An 18,009-nucleotide genomic window follows, 5' to 3' on the forward strand; every position below is an offset into this window, starting at 1 on the left:
TTCAACCAAAAGAACCATGTCTCAGATGCAGTCTTTAGCCGGGCAGGACTTGGGCAGAGGAGGCGCCCTGTTCCCAGCTCATTTACAGATGATAGACAGACCTCCCTCTGCCGAACAGCCTCTTCCCCATGGGTGTGGTGGGGGGCAAGGTGTGCAGTGGGAGAGAAAAAGCACAAATTGTCATTTTGGTTTAGAGATTATTGTACCCAAACTCAGTTATCTTCATCATAAGGAGAGGCCAAGTTTGACATTTCAAGGCTGAGACTCCTGAGAGGTGCAACAAAGAAAAACTGACTGGCGGGGAAAATGAATACAGCGCAGCCTTGAGCATGGCCTGGCCGTGTGCCCAGAAGTGGAGCAGTGATTCCCATACGACTCTAGTACTGTTAAGACAATGCGGGTAACTGTGTTCTCAAAGGACATCGTCATGTTCTGAAAAGAGCATGTTTTGCCCTGCTGCTGACCCACAGGAAGCACCACTTCCCTCCCGGAGAGAATCCCGGCCCCTGGGCACCGCCTCTGACCATCTGCTGTAGCATCCACTCTGCTGCAGCCTCTCAGAGCTGGAAGAGGAAGCTGGTTATCCCCTGGAGCCTCCAGAAGCCTCCAGCACCCGTTCAGCCACTGAGGGGGGCTGTGGACCTCTGACCTCCAGCGCTGAAAGAGAAGGCACTTGTGTGGTCTCAAGGACCCCCCTTCCTCCCCATCTGTGGTGAGCTGTTCCAGCAGCAACAGAAAAGGAGTCCACTAGGTCCATTCAGAAAAGGGGAGGAGGGAATTCCCTGGGAGTCCAGTGGTTAAGACTCTGCACTTGCATTGCCAGGGGCACGGGTTCAGTCCCTGGTCGGGGAGCTAAGATCCAGCAAGGCAGGTGGCGCAGCATAAAAAGAAAGGGAAGAAATAGGATCAGGAGCAGTTTTTCAAACTGTGGCTCAGAGCCCATCCAAAGGTTGTAAAATCACGGCTGGCACTTCAACAGGAGAAAGCATTCTGCAGCACGTGGAGTCAGTGCCATTTCAGACACACAGGGGATTGTGGATGAGGCCACTGCATGTACCCATGAGGGTCGTGACCACAAAACAGTTTGAAAGCCACTAAGGTAGAGTCATTCACCTGAGTGGTGGTTGATGAGGAACCAGCACAGTTGGTTCTTGCTCCGTCCAACACGGCAAGAAGGTGTGCCTTGCACCAAGGTCCCCGTGCCAACACCAAGGGGAACGGTCAGTTGACAGGTATGCACTCAGAGTGGGCTTGGAACTAGGATTGCCACATTATAGAGATGAAAAAACTCAAGTCCAGAGAGCGAGTAACAGCTGATATCTCCAGCTGTTATCTTCCCGGGGATGGGGGGGCGGTGAGAACCGCCAAGCACGCTCCCTGCTGGGCGCGGGCAGGGAGGGGAGCTGCCTGGCCACCCAGCCCCGTTCTGTCACCACATTTGGGAGATGGGTGCTGTCACTGAGACCAGGAGGGGATCTCCCCCTCCGCCCCACCCCTGGCAATACCTGTGGGGTCTCCTGGTAGACCTAGGTTTCTCGTTGAGCCATGTTGATAGAGACAGAATAAAGGGACACAGTAGGTGATTATTTAAATAGTTAATCCCATGAGGGGACTGTAAGATAAAAATATGGAGCTGTAAGTAGGAAAAAATACAGTTAGCTACTGTAAGCTAACGAGCAGGTTTGCTTAACCACAGAACCAAGCAGGCTCGCTTGGCAACAAAACCATGCGACAGAAGCACGAGACATGCCCCCAAAACAATGAGACAATCGTGGCACGAGCCCCACATCCTGCCCAGTGAGCTCAGAAAGGTAATGACCCCTTGGACACGCTCTCTGCACACAAGAAAAACAGCAATTGGTGGCCGTGTGCGGGACAAGCAACTCCCTTGCCCAGCCTGGAGGAGGAGCTGATGATGGAAGCATGACTTCCCCTCAAGAAACAGGTGTTCTCCCCTCCCCACTTTTCCTTTGATTATAAACCTGTAGCCCACCAAGTTCTCGGGCTGGGGCAGCCCTTCACCCACCCGCTTATAAGCCTCACAAGCCCCCTAGTAAATCACTTATTATCTATCACTTGGCGGAATTCTTTCTGCGCTGAGACATAAAGGACTGGTATCAGAGCTCTTCAGAGCCCCCGAGATGACACCAAATGGTTTCAGCGTGGCTTGGGCTGCGAGCAGCCCGGGTCGAGGCGCACCCGATGTGTGTACCAGGCCTCTGTGCGGGGTACCTCGGCCATGAAGGCTTAGGGTCTCCCCTCTTTCCTCCTCCTCACAGGGTACTGGGTGGCATTCTTTGATCTCAGGGAGAGACCCAGGGTCCCCATCCGGGGGTGGGCGCTGCTGGAAAGACGGCCTCTGGCCTCCCGCTGCCTGGGCCGGCCCACCACCGCCTGAGCCCAGAAGCCCAGAGTGAGGCTGCCCCCTTGTGACCAGGAGGCAGTAAGGCCAGTGCAGCGAGGAGGAAGGAGCAGAGAGCCGAGGAGGAAGGAGCAGAGAGCCGGGGAGGAAGGGACTTGGTGAGCCCGAGACCCTGCACCAGCCCCGGGCCCACAGCCCTCCCGGAGTGGGCCAGCCCGGAGGAGTCAGCAGGGGTGCGTGGCTGTCTTCCTGGGAACCCTGGAAGGCAGGAAAGAAGGGAGTGTATAGCATTTTCATCCCAGGGAACTGGGGGAGGCAGATTCCGGGAAGACACAGATCTCTGCGTTTTTGGAACTCCAGGTTCTCCCCACCCGAGGACTTGTTCCATGGAAGGCTTAGAGAACTGTCCTCCAATGGAGCCATTTCAAATAACACCCCCTGTCGCTTCCCAGCTTGAGGTGTGTTTCCCGTCTCTCGGGTCTTCCCACAAGGACTGCAAGGCCTGTGAGGTAGGCGAGCAGGGCTTGTTAGGACTTAGCCTCACTTTACAGATGCGGAAACCCAGGCACTGCAAGAAGAGTGGCCTGCAGTTACACTCCAGGTTAAGTGGCTGAGTCAGAGCTGGTTTCAAGTTTCTGACCCCACAAGTTCCTTCATTCATTGATTCATTCCGCAAATGCCTACCGAGTGCCTCCTGAGCGAATAACACAAACATGTTTTCTGCTCGCACTCAGCTCGCATTGGCTCATCAAATCAGCTCAGTTTCACAGCGAGGGAAAGGGAGGCCTCAGGTGTGCATATTTGTTAGAATGCTGTTGGGGATGAGTAACAGCGAAAGAACTCAGAAGTGGATTCCCTGGCTCACGTACCTGATTCCCTGGCTCACGTACCTGAAAGCCCTGGAGGCAGGGTGAGCTCAGGCTGCCGGTCCGAGGTTGACCAGGGCTGTGGTCATTTCCTGGGACTTTCTCCATCTCATCCCCACCACCCTCGCTCCCCCACTCCCCGTGTCATCAGGCTTCCCAAATTCCAGAAGGTACTGCTTTCCCCTCTGTCTTCATCCGAAGGCCTGGGCTTTGCTTTGACTGACTCTTAGGTCACAAGTCCAGGACTGGGAGATTGGGTGAGAGCATTGCAGGGGGAGGCAGCCGCCATCAGAGGTGGGGCTCAGTACCTCCTGGGGTCGTTCCCTGGGCATCTGCAAAGGAGGTAAGTGGAACCCAAGGATGCAAGTGTCACCTCGGCATTGAAGTGCCCTTGTCCCCATGGGGGGGGCGGGCATAGCCGGTACAGATCACTTGAAACTTTTTTCTGACTAAAGCTATCACTTATATTTGCCACGGCTGGATGTGGCGGTGTGGAGTTGCGGGGTGTGGGGAGGGTCCTGCTAACAGCCCCTCGTGGCTGCCCAGAGCCAGGAAGGAGCTAAAGTTTACCAAGCACCCTGGGTGCTCATCTCAAAGTGCTCCTCACCTTTGGACACATTTCCTCCTCCCGGCCACCGGCAGGTTGGGATTGTGTAATGGGAGCCGGGACTGGTGAGCCCAGGACCCTGTTGAGGGGGTCAGGGACAAAGTGACCTAAGAGACACTGACTCCTGTCCTGCAAGATACAGGTAAGTGGGCCAGGTGCAGACAGGGCGTGACAATGTTCCAGGCAGAAAGAACAGCAAGGGTCAAAGCTGGGAGACATGACAGAGTGAGTGCCTGGCCCAGGACCTCCTGAGACCCTGCACCATCCGCCCATGCCACTTAGTGTCTGGGTGACCGGCTAAGCGGGACCCTAGGAGGAAGGGCCCCCTGCCGGTCATCTCCATTGATGAGGCAGGGGGCAGGGATGGAGAGACCTCCCTGGACCACCTGGCCCAAGACCCACCACATTCAGGCGGCTGCGAGTCCCGTGTAACTTAAGGACGGGAAGCGGTCTGCGGTGGAAAGAGGGTCAGGAAGTGGGCCCTGGGAAGGGGCTGGACCAGCCGAGGGCTGCGCCCCCGTTTTGACGTGAGGACCCCGGGGGCGGGCCTGCGGCCCCGACTCCCCCTGATTGCCCACACCCCCCGCACATGCGGCGCCCAGCGGCATCCGCTCGCGGACGGAGGTCTGGTCCCCGCTAGGAGGGGGCCCGAGGCCGACAGAGACGCGCGCCCCTCGCCGAACCTCATTCTCCCTGCCCGACACGCGGAGAGGAGCGCACGCCTTCCGGGCGCCCCGGGTGGGCGCGGCCCCAGGCCGAGAGGGTGGGCGGGCCCGGGGCTCCCGGCCCGCCGCCCGGTCCCGCCCCGTCCCCGCGGGGCTGAGCCCGGAGGCCCCGCCCCCCGCCCACGAGGAAGTGGCCGCGCGGCGAGGCGCCCAGAGCCGGTTCGGCGCGTCGACTGCCCAGAGTCCGCGGCCGCGGCGCCCCGAGGTGAGGGGGGCGCGGGGGCGGCCCGGGAGGGGGGGTCGAGGGGAACGCGAGGAGGGGGCGCGTGCAGGTGGGGAGGACGTTGCGGGGGGTCGCCAGGAGATGGGGGGCGCGGGAGCTCACGGGCGAAAAGGGGGCACTGAGGGCCCCCCTGGACGTGAGGGGACGCGCGCGGGGCACGGGATGCTGGCGGGCGGACGGGCGGGCGGACGACCTCCTCCGGGCGAGGGAGCCGCAGCGCTCCCCGCACTCCGTGCCTTCGGGGCGCGCGGGCCCGCGCGTCCACCTCCCCGCCCGGCCCTCTCGGCCTCCCCTCTCTCCCGTCCCCCCACCCCTGACTCTGCCCGGCCGTCGGTGTCCCCCGTTATTTCGAGCCGGAGGGCCCCCACGCCCAGTCACTTCCCCTCCATCCTTCAGCCTTCCGGGTTCCTCCAGCGGGGAAATGAGCTGGCGCCCCCGCCCGCCTCGCCCCTCCTCCCTCCCTCCTTCTCTCCCGGCCCCCAGCCCGCCCCCCGACCCCGGGGTCACGTCGAAGGGGTCCGATCCAGGGAGGGGTTGCCCGGGTCCGGAAGGCGAACCTCCTGAGCTCCCGGGCGCTGGACCGGCGCGTTCCGAGCGGCCCCTCCCTCGCCGGCGGCCCAGGGACCGCGGCAGGGACTGGGGCAGGGCCGGGACCTCGGGGCAGCGACGGTGACACAGAGGTTTACTGGCATGAAGCAGCCTTAGCGGGCCCGGTGCAGACGCGGAGCTGGAGGGCTCTCCCTTTCATCTGGGCTGTCCCGGGAACCCCTCCCGCCCGGCGGGCAGTGCTACCCGGTGGTTAAGAGCATCCTGGGCTGGTAAGGTTTTCCAGACCAGAAGTTGCTAAGAGCGCCAGCGTTTTCCTTCACTGGCCACTGACCTTAGCAAGCCGCCTAACCTCCCTGGGCCCCAACTTTGCTTACCTGGAAAATGAGGAACTTTCAAGCTGGGAGGCTTACATGTGATCATGTGTGTTAGACACTTGGCAGCGTGCCAGGCACACACACAGGCTAAATGTGCACTATTATTGTCCTTGCTTTTATTATAAGGCCTGCCTATACATTTATCACCTCTGAGATTTAGGGTCAGAATCCCAAACTGTACCGTTTTAGGAGCTGGGTGACTTGGAGCACAGTTTGGTTTTTTCTGCATCGGCTTCCTACTCTACAACATGAAGGTTAAAACAACACTAGAAGAGTTCTTGGGCTTCTTTTAGGGCATAAAAGAGAATGTATGTCAAAGTCCTGGGTAAATTCTGGGCATTTAAAGAAGCCAAGTAAATTAGTTAATTATGTATGTGTATATAATCCACATACATATTATCCCAACGTGTTCACTGTTTCTTTTTCCATGTTTGTAGTCATCTGCATTTTTCTATCCTGTCACCATTATAAAGAGAGTTATTATGAACATGTTTGCTTTAAAAAAAAGTCAGTGGCTGTATTTTTTAGCATCGAAATGAATTTATGCCACAAAAAAATGTTAACAATTTTTAAGTTCCTGTTAATGTTATTTTGTTCTGTTTGTTCCCACCTGGTTGGTTGGAATTAGATGTTATCACACTGCCCTTCAGGGAGACTGAACAAATTAGCAACAAATGAGAATTTCTCCACAGGCTTGCCAGCATTGAGTTTTATGTGTTTGGGGGTTTTGTTTGGTCTGTTTATTTTAGCTGATGCTTTATGGTGCCTTAGGATGATTTTCATTTGTCTTTCTTGACTTGACTTTGCCTAGCTTGTAAGACCTCAGCAGTGGAGCTGGGGAGGAGGGAATGGTCTGTTGGGGTGACTAGGGTTGTTCCACACACAACAGGAAGTTGAATAACAGCTCAGCACCAGTGCAAAATGGCTTGCTGGCAGCTCCGTCGAGTGGCTGAGCTGGGTGGGGACTTCCCTAAGTGTCTGCAGAGCAGAGTTCTTTGCTCCAGGCAGCTCCTGCCTACTTTAGCCTCAAATGCAGCCAAACCTCTGGATGCAGAGAAGGCTGGGCTGGCAGAGCTTCTCTGAAAGCAAGAAAGAACCTACAGCCAGTGCCTCGTCCAGCCCCAGCCTTTTCTGGATAGAGATGTGGGGGAAACATTGGCAGAGGGCACCCAGTCAGTATCCAGAGAGTCAGAATGTGAACCCAGCGTGTAAGGAAGAGACGTGAGGCCTGAGACCCTTGGCTGAGCAGCTGGGAGCTTCTGGTTTGCTTTGCTTTGGAAGGGAGCTGTATTCTCCCCAGATCCTCACAGCTGCTGCTGCTGCTGCTGAGTCGCTTCAGTCGTGTCGACTCTGTGCGACCCCACAGAGGACCCTTTAAATGGAAGATCTCCGAGCTTTTCTGATCATGGACCCTATCAGGAAAAAACCTTGAGCACATACTCCCCAGTAAATATTTGCCAGTTGCATATATGTATCAGTGAAACAATAGGGCTGGTCTGTAAGGAATAAACAAAGATAGATGTGATTCATTCATGCAATCACATTCAAGGAATATTTGCTGAGCACCTACTATGTGCCGGGCACTCTAATTGGTACTGGGGAAGCACTAACGAACAAAACAAATACCCCTGCGCCCATGGAGCTTATGTTCCCCCCCGGTATGTGGTCCTTGGCACCCCCTGCCTGGACACCCAAAGCTCCTCCCAGCCGTCATGCTGCTGTCCCTCCCCTGTACCCTCAAACCCCAGCCCTGGGTGATTCCCCGGTCCATTCATCCTGAGCACCACCGTGTGCCAGACACGGGGGAAGTGCTACCTGGAGCACAGAAAGATCCTGTTTCCAGGTTGGTAGCGGGCAGCTTGGAGCCAGCTGGGTAGGGGTGGAGTGGGGGGAGTCAGTTGGGGTTTGGCCATGCTCCCCTAGACTCACTGTTTCCAGGGTGATGGGGACCCGGAGCACTAGTCATGGGCTCCCAGTCGCAATGCCATCTGCAGGGCCCCCTCCTCTCTCTTCGTCCTCGACAAGCAAGCGGGTCCACAGAGCTGGCTCAGAGGCAGGGTCACAGGGATAAGTGGGTAGGTGTCCCCAGGGCCTCGGCCTCATCTTGCCTTAGTCTCCACCAGAAGGCAGCACTGCAGCATTGCCTTGTCCACACCTTTGGGCAGAGCAGCCCCCAGGGCACTTTTCTCAGTGGGGTGACTGGCAGGCAGTGGCACCCAGCCCCAGCCCCTTGGCAGGGTGGAGATTTCCCTGGGAATGATTAAGGCACAGTTCCTATGGCTGGGTGGCCTGGTGTGAAGGCTGCTTTCCTGGGTCTGATCACGCAGAATGATCCCCTGATCCGGGAGCCAGGAGGCTGAGCCCCAAGGCTACAGTGGCTGGAGAAGCCACACCCCTCCCTGGGCTCCCACTTCCTCAATTGTAGCATGTGGGGGTTGGGAGGCCCTGCTGGCTTAAACTGCTTTGCAGAAGTTATGAAAAAGGGGAAACACGTCTGTCTTCCTCTCTCCCACTCCTTTCAACCCCACCCCCTCCCCCCTTTAAGGTGTGGGTTAGTAGACTAGGGAGTATTTCTATCTGAATTTATACTAAAGTGTGATTGGCTGATAGGTGTGCTCTGAACCTGCCTGTCCCACTGTGCTGCTGTACTTCCCTCTCACATTGAGAAATTTTGGGTCCCAGGAAACAAATGGCCAGGGCTCCCTGAGTCCTCTCAGCTGTGTTATTTGTCCTCTGCAGACCCAACCTCTCCATCTTCATAGCCTGAAACCCTGAAATGTCACTAGACAGACTGTTAAGAGTCTGATGCATGGGTCTGGACACTGTCACCAAGGGCCCACAAGGGACAGAGGTGCCCAGCCACACAGCGGGACTGGGACAGAACTGGGAAGTCAGGTTCTGCTCCGGCTGAGTCGAGGGTCCAGGACCCCTGGGGCTGCAGCCATGAGGCTTCTTTCCTTCTGGGCCACCTAGGGTGAAGGGCTAGGGGATGGTCAGCCTCTCCTGGAGTTAGGGACCAAGAAGAACCCGGCTGGCGTTTGGAAGTGGGCTTCTGGCCTTAATACTCCCCACTGCCACTGGTGACCTAGGGGAAAGGGGGGCAGATAAGCACAGCTTAGTGGACAGGCCTGGTGCACCCACCCTGCATCTTGGCATCTGCGGTGTAGACACGGACGACCCCCTGCCTGCCCAGCCCGGATGCAGCGGAAGCGCTGGGGAAACCCCATCTGGCCTGCTGACCCAGGCCTGTGCTCCCAGGCACCACTTCCGGGGCCTTCGCTTTACACAAAGAGGCCTTATAAGGAGACAGAGGCTGGGGAGGCAGCCGCCCTGGGAGCTGCATGCTCATGTGTGAGTGTACGAGGCTGAGCACGCATGTGTGTGTGGGAGCAGTCACACGTGTGCAAGGCTGACCACGCACGAACGTGTGTGGCCTAAGCCTGGCTGTGAGCATCCACTTTCTTTCTCAGCAAAGGCTGCCCGAGGACCCCCTGGGTCTGGGGCTGAGCGACCAGGCGGGTCCTGCCTAGTCCTGTCTGTGCACCTGTGCTGCCCCGGGAAATTTGCAGGGCTTCCTGCTATAAATTAAAGTGGGATTTGTGGTCACTGAGCACCAGAGTCCCCAGCAGTACAGTGCGTGACACAGCAGCTCGATGGGCCCCAACTCTGCGCTGTTCCTCCCTCAGGGGTCTTGGCTGAGACCCCCGCTGGGGGCAGAGAGAGACCCCAGGGTTCCAGCAGCACCCCCGGCAGCAGGGGCCATCAGGGCTCAGGCGTGGGCTGAGAAGTAGCCTTCCCAGGACCCAGCCTTGGGCCACAGACCTCCCAGTCAGATGGGGGAGGTGGCCAAAGGCCTGGGGATGCCCAGAGGCATGGGGGGGCGCTGCAGGTCTGGGCAGGTGGCTTCCCCACCAAACCACCGCCCCCACAGCTGTCATCTGGGGCTCAAGTAGAGAATATAGGAGGGCTTAGAGCTGGTGAGTGCAGAGCACTCAGGAAATGTTGCTTGGCCTTTTTTTTTTTTAACATTAAAAAAATTAACTTACTCAGGCTGGATGCTAATGGCAGTAAACAACTGTGTTCATCAAATATTTATCAAGCACTTACTATGTGCCAAGCATTTAGGCGCCGGGGATAGAAATGTGAACAAGATGGTCAGAAGTGTATGGCTCCATCAAGCTAGTTACATTCCAGCAGGGGGAAAAAGACACAGCAGAATAAATGAGGACAATGTAACCTGTGCTCAGTAGGGTTATCTGAGGGGAAAACGAGGGACTTGAGAGTCCTTGGACTGCAAGGAGATCCAACCAGTCAGTCCTAAAAGAAATCAGTCCTGAATATTTATTGGAAGGACTGAGGCTGAAGCTGAAACTCCAATACTTTGGCCACCTGATACAAAGAACTGACTCCTTTGAAAAGACCCTGATGCTGGGAATGATTGAAGGCAGGAGAAGGGGACGACGGGGGATGAGATGGTTGGATGGCATCACCGACTCGATGGACATGAGTTTGAGCAAGCTCCGGGAGTTGGTGATGGACAGGGAGGCCTGGTGTGCTTCAGTCCATGGGGTCACAAAGAGTCAGACATGACTGAGCGACTGAACTGAACTGAACTGAGGGAGTCTGGGGCTGGGGCGGGCGGCAGCCTGGCTCAGAAAGCGGCCTTGGACTCAGACTTGAATGGCAGTGGGGAGGGCGGGAGCCATGTGGGCATCTGGGGTAAGAGCTTTGAAGGCTGAGGGAACAGCCGGTGTGAAGGCCTGAGGCGCGTGTGCCCCAGGATCAGCTCCTGGTCCAGCTGGGAGGCCCCCTCTACACAGGTGAAGCACGCCGAGGGCCAGCACATCCATCTAGACCAAGAGCTGCCATTTCATGAACACCTACTATGTGCCAGGCATGGTGTGTTGTCTTATTTCACCCTCTTAAATCTCTGGGGAAGTGGGGGAGGGCAGGATTCCTATTTCCATTTTGCAGATGTGGAAACTGAGGTTCAGAGAGGGCGAGTGACGTGCAGGGGTCACACAGCAGTGTGGCTGGGCTCCACCCTGGGCTCCCTGTGACTCTGGGACGCTGAGGTGGGGAGAGAAGGGGTTCAAGGATGTCCACTTTGGGTCTTTCCAGATGAGTAGGAGTTTGCTGGACAGAACAGGGGGGACGTTTGGCGGCATGGAGAGGATTAGCACATGGAACTGGCCTTCCAGGACCATCAGGCTTGACCTTCCCTGCAGAGGGGAATTAGCACGTGCAAAGGCCAGCAGGCCTGGGGCGCTCCTGGAGGGGGATGGCGCTCCACCCATGGGGAAACTGAGGCACGGGCGATGACACCCTCCCTCGAGGCCAGAAGGGGTGCTGACCTGCGTTCCCTCCCTGTCTTGGGCACAGGAGCCAAGCAGCCATGGCCTATCACAGCTTCCTGGTGGAGCCCATCAGCTGCCACGCCTGGAATAAGGACCGCACCCGTGAGTCCCGGAGGCCCCCTGTGCCAGCTGTGCCCCTGCTCCACCCCTGACCCTGAGATCCTGAGTGTCGGGAGAGAAAGGACCCCAAGCAGGGCAGCCAGGCGAGCGGGCATTGAGCGTCGGAGGCCAGAGGGCAGCCCCGCCTCTGCTGGGCACTACTGTGGGCGCCGGGCGGGTGGCCGTCCTCTGCTCGTGAGGGCCTGGGGCTGGGAAATGGAGCCTGCAGTGAAATGAGCTCCGAGGGAACAAGCAGGGTGAGGGAAAAGCGATGGAGCCGGGGGCTGGCTTAGAAAGGGTGGCTGGTGAGGCCTTTCGAGGGAGGTGACATTTGCACGGAGACCCGAAGGAAGAGAGGGAAGTCAGCATGCAAAGGCCAGGGCGGGTGCAGCGACCCCAAGGTGGCGGAGCCTGGGGTCATCAGGAGCAGCCCAGAAACCCTGGGTGGATCCTGGTAGCAGGGGGAGGCAGGGAGAGCTGGCAAGACTGCCTTAGGGGTGTTGGGGGTGGTGGGCACAGGTGAGGAGTGGCCAAGCCCTGGGGAGGTATCCCAAGGAGAGGGGGTCCAGCGGGACCTGAGGCAGAGGAGGAGAGGCCAGTGACAAAGGACAAGGTACTGCCTGGGTGGCCCGTGAAGGGGGGACTCGTGCGGGGCGGGGGAGCCTGAGCACGTCCGCCCGTCTCTCCTGCAGAGATCGCCATCTGCCCCAACAACCATGAGGTACACATCTACGAGAAGAGCGGGAACAAGTGGGTCCAGGTGCACGAACTCAAGGAGCACAACGGGCAGGTGACAGGTGGGTTGGGCTGGCAGGGATCACCTTCCTGAAAGAGGGCAGGGCAGGGCCAGGCCGTCCACCTACTCACTGTGTTAGGGAGGAGAGTTTGGGTTGCAAGCATTGATAACAGAACCCTGATTCAGACTGACTTAAGTTATAAAGCAGTTACATGGATGGGTTCACATTACTGAAAACCACAGATGTTAGAGGGCTTCAGGAAAGGCTTGATCCAGCACATCAGCATTACCGGAGACCCATTTCTATTTTTGTGTCTTGGCTTGGCCTTCCTGTGTGTTTGCTGATAGCCGAGAGAGCTGTAACCCCCCCAGTGAACTCTAGCAGCAGCCCCTGATTCAATCCTGATTGTGACCTCAAAGCCCCTCCTCTGTGGACATTGTCGAGCCACCTCTGCTTGGATGGCTTCAGCCTAGTCCTTCCTCCCACCCACAGGCATTGACTGGGCCCCGGAGAGTAACCGCATCGTGACCTGCGGCACAGACCGCAACGCCTACGTGTGGACGCTGAAGGGCCACACGTGGAAGCCCACGCTTGTCATCCTGCGCATCAACCGTGCCGCTCGCTGCGTGCGCTGGGCCCCCAGGGAGAACAAGTTCGCTGTGGGCAGTGGCTCCCGTGTCATCTCCATCTGCTATTTTGAGAAGGAAAATGACTGGTGGGTGCCCGGACGGGATCGCGTGGGTTAGGAGGGACCTGGGGCTGCAGACCAACAGGTGGTGGAACAGGAGGGTTCCAGAAAGCCACTGGATGAGGAGTCAGGACCCCTGTTCACAGGACCCAAGAAGGGTGTCCTTTCTGGAACTTACAAGTGAGGCGAGCGGCTCTCTGCACAGCCCCCGGCCCTCCCTCTCTAGTAATAAGGGCACAGGCCACGCCAGGGCCGCTTCTGCGGGCATCACACTAAGCCCTGCACACGTACACAATGACCCCCCCCCATGGTCCACCCCCTCCAGCCCCCTGGACTGGGCATCTGCTGCCATCCCTACTTTACAGCAAAGGCCCTGAGGCAAATCACCTGCCCACGGCACCAGCCGTCACACTCCAGGGCCCATTCACAAGTTCCAGCCACATCATGACCTTCTCCCCGGGGTCGCTGAGGGCAGAGGCCAGGTGGGAGCTCGGACTGGGGTCCGAGAGACTTGAGTTCAGGTCCCACCCTGACCAGTGAGCAGCCTTGTGACTTCTCCTTACCCAGCGGCCCCAGGGTAGTTGCGAGGTTGAAAGGAGACCAGGGGTGGCGCTACCATCCTGGGAGGGACCCAGCTGGCCTGGGCCCTTCCCTCCTGGGACCTCTGCAGTCTGCAGGGCCCAGAGGGAGCCTGGAGCCCGAGGCGCTGAGGTCCGAGGGCGCTCACCTGTCTGTCCCTCTCTCCCCCCACACCTGTGTGACCGCCGTGTCCAGGTGGGTGTGCAAGCACATCAAGAAGCCCATCCGCTCCACCGTCCTCAGCCTGGACTGGCACCCCAACAATGTGCTCCTGGCCGCCGGCTCCTGTGACTTCAAATGCCGGTGAGGGTGGGGGCCCTGCCGTCAACCCAGGGATCGGGGGTGTCGGAGGGTGGTGGGAGGAGCCCTGTCCCAAGAGCCCCGCCTTCCAGACCTGCTCTGCTGCCAGCAGGGTGACCTGGGGCCTCAGTCCAGCTTCTGTGAGGTTTTGCTCTTTGAAGGATCGTTCCTGGGTCCTCTCTGCAGCCTGTGGGGAGTCTTAGAAGGACATATGCCTTGCCTTTTCTTAATGTCAGCAGGATCTCTTTTCTAGGGCCTCCTATCCTCATTAGAACCTCCCACCCCTTCAGCTTCCTGATTTCTATCTGAGGGAAAAAGAGTGGGTGTTTTTATTCACACTAAAGTCTAAATGACTGAGGCTGGGACAATCTCTGCCTCGTTATCTTAAGACCTGGAACACAGAGACTCCACCTGCCATTGGCTGTTTCTCACTTTGGGCCCAGCACCCCTGAGTCTCCCAAGGCCTCTGGCTCCCAGCTCCAGGCAGGACGGCCTGTGTTTCTGAATCGCCCCTGGGCAGTGAGGCTACGGCAGGTACCAGAGACTCTGGGCACAGAACGGATAAGGTCCTGAGAGCTCCCAGGACTTGGAGCTGGGAGACCTCCTGGCCCCGCTCCATTGCACAAGTGAGCACTGAGGCCCAGACTTCTCCGAGCGTGAAGACGCAGGTCATAAAAAGCCAGCCCTGGTACCCACAAACTCAGCTAGGTGCTCTGGCCTCACCAGGCCAGTTTGGGGGGGGGGGTCCCTTCTCAGATCCCTCCCAGATGCCCATCCACCCCCTTTTCTGCCTTTCCCGGCAGGATCTTCTCAACCTACATCAAGGAGGTGGAGGATCGGCCAGCACCCACCCCTTGGGGCTCCAAGATGCCATTCGGGGAGCTGATGTTCGAGTCCAGCAGTAGCTGCGGCTGGGTGCACGGCGTCTGCTTCTCGGCCAGTGGCAGCCGTGTGGCCTGGGTCAGCCACGACAGCACCGTGTGCCTGGCTGATGCTGACAAGAAGATGGCGTGAGTACGGGTCACCCGAGGTGGGGTCCACCCCAGCACCGAGAACCAGGGGCCGGCGTGGCTGACATCGTGCTCTCTCTCTCAGCGTCGCGACTCTGGCTTCTGAAACACTGCCGCTGCTGGCCGTAACCTTCATCACGGAGAACAGTCTGGTGGCAGCGGTAAGGAGGGGGCCTGGGAGCAGGGGCTGGTGACAGCAGGTCTCCCAGTGGCCCCAAGATGCCCAGGCAGCCCTCAATTTGTCCCCACTCATGCCTCCCATCCGTGGATCCATATCTCTACTGGTCGGAATAGGTGGGGTAACAACAACAAAAATCCCCAGTGGTACCAAGTGCAGTGGTTTAACACGGGAAATGTTCGTTTCTTGCTGACTTTGTTAGGTCTGGGTGCTGGGAGGGGGGCTCTGTCTCCCATCTGGAGACAGGGGAAGTGGGGAGCTATGCCCTGGGCCAGACCTTCCTGCCTTCACATTTTATTGGCCGATGGAAACGACAGGGCCACACCACACTCAAAGAATGGGTGCTTGTGGTGGTGGTGGTGGGGTGTCCTACCGTGTGTCCAGAAGGGTGCCACTCCCCCTCCCTCCTCCTGCCCAGCTCTGTCAAGTCTCTCTTCAGGCCTCAGCAAACTTACTGGGGTCCCGGGGGTGGGGGGATCACGCCCACTTTGCCTAGGGAAGGGTCCAGCTGTGTGTCTCTCCCAGAGCACATGTGACTGTCTGGATGGGACGGGGCAGCTGGGCTCCCAGGGGAGTCCCAGACCAGCTTTCTCAACCAGATGCTGGCCTTGTGGGCGGAGGCGGACGCTCCTAGGTGCTCAGCCTCAACGTCTGGCCCCTGTTACTATACCTGGGGTCCCTGAGCGGGCATCAGCTGCCTGGCGCTACACCCAAGCCCTGCCTCTGGCACCCCCCGGATTGGTGGCCGGAGCTGTCTCGGCCTTGCACCTCCCCCAGGGCCTGGGGTTCCCCCAGAGAAAATGGGGGCGCTGCGCCTGCCCTATCCAGCACTCCAGAGGTACCCCACTCTGCCCCTCGCCACAGGGCCACGACTGCTTCCCGGTACTCTTCACCTACGACAGCGCTGCAGGGAAGCTGAGCTTCGGTGGGCGGCTGGACGTGCCCAAGCAGAGCTCGCAGCGCGGCCTGACTGCTCGCGAGCGCTTCCAGAACCTCGACAAGAAGGCGAGCTCGGAGGGCAGCGCGGCGGCGGGTGCCGGCCTGGACTCGCTGCACAAGAACAGCGTCAGGTGCGGGCCGGGCCGGGCGGGTCCACTTAGGAAGGCGGGTCCGTCTCTTCAGGTGGCGGGACTAGTATCAGGTGGTGGGCGAGCGGGCAGCCTCGCTCTGCGGGCCCAGGACGGTGTGGGACCGTCCCAGGACCAGGTCTGGGGGGCTGGCCGGGCAGCGACCCGTGGAGTCCTAGCGGGCAGGGCCTGAGCTGGAGCAGCTCTGGGGCTAGAACCTGGCAGGGAGGCGCTGAATGGAGAGCGTGGCAGTGGTCTCCTCGAGGAGCTAGGGTGGGATCGGAGCAAGAGACCCCGAATCCTGCCAGCCACGGGTGTCCGCCCCGCGGCAGATGAGAGGGAGAATGCAGCCAGGCTTTGACCCTTGTCTGTTGAGCCCTCCTGTGGCCGCCGGGTCCCTTGTCTTCAGACCAGACGGCAAGCCGGCCTTCCAAGGCTCTCCGTAACTAGCCCTGCCTCCTCCCAGCCCCACCTTTGGCTTCTTCTCCCCATCGCACTGTGTTGTCACTGACTCCCCAGGCGCACGCCCTTCACCCACTGCCCACGCTGCCCTGTGTCCCTTGCACACAGGCTGCTGCTTGCCCCTAGAGCACTCGGGAGCCCTGTCCTCTGTGATCCTTCCCAGCTGGGCGCACACACCTCACCGGAGCGGGCTCCCCCAGCAGTCGGGGGGCTCCTGGAGGACAGGGTGGGATCTGTAAAGCCCTCCTCCTCTTTGCAGCCAGATCTCAGTGCTCAGCGGGGGAAAGGCCAAGTGCTCGCAGTTTTGCACCACCGGCATGGACGGCGGCATGAGCATCTGGGAGGTGAAGGTGAGGCCTGCCCTCCCCCCCGCCTCCCCCCAGGTCCCCAGGGCGGGCCCCCTACCCCCCACCTTCTCCCTGGCAGCCACCTGGACACTGCAGCCCCTCATCCCTGCAGAAGGGCCCCTCAGTGGAGTGAGGACCCCTTGGCACCTTCTGTAGCACCTTCCTTCAGGGCCGGGATTCAAACCCAGGTTGCCTGACCCCAAAGGCCAGGTTCTGTGTCCGGTGCCAGGTCCCTGCGGGTGGGGGTGGGAGTGGGGTCTGCAGGATAGCTGAGAACTAGCCTGCCTGTCCTGCTTGTCTGCCCCCAGAGCCTGGAGTCCGCCCTGAAGGACCTCAAGATCATATGACCTGCGAGGAGTGTGCCACCCTTGGCCCGGCTGCTGAAGAAGCGGGTCAGGGAGGTGGAGGGCCGCTTTGCTGAGTTTCTAGGGTACCGGGTGGGGTGGCCACCGGGGCTGCTCCCGCAGGAGGGGAGGGGCGGGGAGGGACAGGAGGCTGCTTCTTGGCTATGGAAGGAACAATTGCTTTTTTCTTGAAGAAATGCTTTAATTGTAAAAACTGTTCTCAAAGCACTCTGGTGGTCATGAACTGCTTCAGAACGTGGAGGTAATAAAAACGCAACTGTAGACACGCTGGCCTGTGTGTCCAGAAGGAGTGGTTGGTCTGGGCAGAGCACTGGTAGCTTCCTGCTGTTTACCAGCACAGCTGATCCTCACACAGGCGGCTCCCCAGTGGTTGCTTTCCCCACTGCAGTCCAGCCTGGGAGCTGCCAGGACCGGCCGTCTCCCGTCACTCACTCAGCAGTCAGGTGCCAAGACTGGTGACTGGACACTCTGGGCTGGTTCTGGGCTTTAACAGAAATTGTTTCTCTATTTGATGTTTGCAGTTGGTTCCGAATAACTGCTCATTTTTTTAGGACAATTCCCCCGCCCCACTTCCTATTTTACTGGGTTTTTTTAGTCTAACTAGGTAATGAGTTACATCAATAGATCTTCTAATGGTGAACTAGGCCCACATTTACAGGAAAAATGGTACCTAAAGAAGGCTTCTCCCCCACTGTTCTAGGGCCTGTTCTCAGAATAACCTCTGGAGTTGGAGAAGACCCGCTGATTCTTTTTTAAATCAGGAAATAAAAAATTCTAAGTCCCCAGGAGACAGTTCAGGCTACATGGTTCCTCATGTGTCTTGTGCCCAGTTGCATGTGACTCTTTTGTGACTCCATGCACGGTAACCCTGTCCATGGACGGCTCCTCTGTCCAGGGGACATTTCAGGCAAGAGGACTGGAGGGGGCTGCTATTTTCTTCTCCAGAGGCTCTTCCCCAACCAGTGATCAGACCTGCATCCCTGGCATCTCCCACCTTGGCAACCAGATTCTTTACCAGTGCGCCACCTGGGAAGCCCCCAGCTCCCCATTATTCTTGAGCAAACCTGTGCCTGGCACCTGTTCACCTCTCAGGAGGCTGCTGTTTGGGAAGTGG

The 18,009-nt window shown here is 58.6% G+C and overlaps 1 protein-coding gene and 1 long non-coding RNA gene across 2 annotated transcripts; both read left to right on the forward strand.

The window, feature by feature from the left end:
- The first annotated feature begins 2,454 nt into the window (after window positions 1–2,454).
- Window positions 2,455–3,977, forward strand: LOC145531949 (uncharacterized). Its single transcript, XR_014072874.1, has 3 exons — window positions 2,455–2,520; window positions 3,459–3,571; window positions 3,871–3,977. It is a non-coding gene; the product is annotated as an uncharacterized LOC145531949 (long non-coding RNA).
- Window positions 3,978–4,684: 707 nt separating this feature from the next.
- On the forward strand, window positions 4,685–17,165 carry ARPC1B (actin related protein 2/3 complex subunit 1B). The gene is made up of 10 exons (XM_081555905.1): window positions 4,685–4,765; window positions 11,089–11,165; window positions 11,855–11,959; window positions 12,392–12,614; window positions 13,362–13,469; window positions 14,270–14,476; window positions 14,562–14,637; window positions 15,519–15,724; window positions 16,443–16,533; window positions 16,839–17,165. Exons 2-10 carry the CDS (start codon window positions 11,102–11,104, stop codon window positions 16,875–16,877), a joined length of 1,119 nt encoding a protein of 372 aa, XP_081412031.1. The 5' UTR covers window positions 4,685–4,765; window positions 11,089–11,101; the 3' UTR covers window positions 16,878–17,165.
- Window positions 17,166–18,009: the final 844 nt, after the last annotated feature.

The sequence above is a fragment of the Giraffa tippelskirchi genome, chromosome 13 (assembly GCF_054371585.1).
Source record: "Giraffa tippelskirchi isolate mGirTip1 chromosome 13, T2T-mGirTip1v1.2.pri, whole genome shotgun sequence".
In the NCBI taxonomy this organism is placed as follows: domain Eukaryota; kingdom Metazoa; phylum Chordata; class Mammalia; order Artiodactyla; family Giraffidae; genus Giraffa; species Giraffa tippelskirchi.

Bases quoted from the DNA above. Each gene is read 5' to 3' on its own strand.
- ARPC1B (XM_081555905.1), top strand. From the start codon at position 11,102: ATGGCCTATCACAGCTTCCTGGTGGAGCCCATCAGCTGCCACGCCTGG. The intron at 14,477-14,561 runs GTGAGTACGGGT...TCTCTCTCTCAG, and splicing joins GATGCTGACAAGAAGATGGC to CGTCGCGACTCTGGCTTCTG. The intron at 14,638-15,518 runs GTAAGGAGGGGG...CCCTCGCCACAG, and splicing joins AGAACAGTCTGGTGGCAGCG to GGCCACGACTGCTTCCCGGT.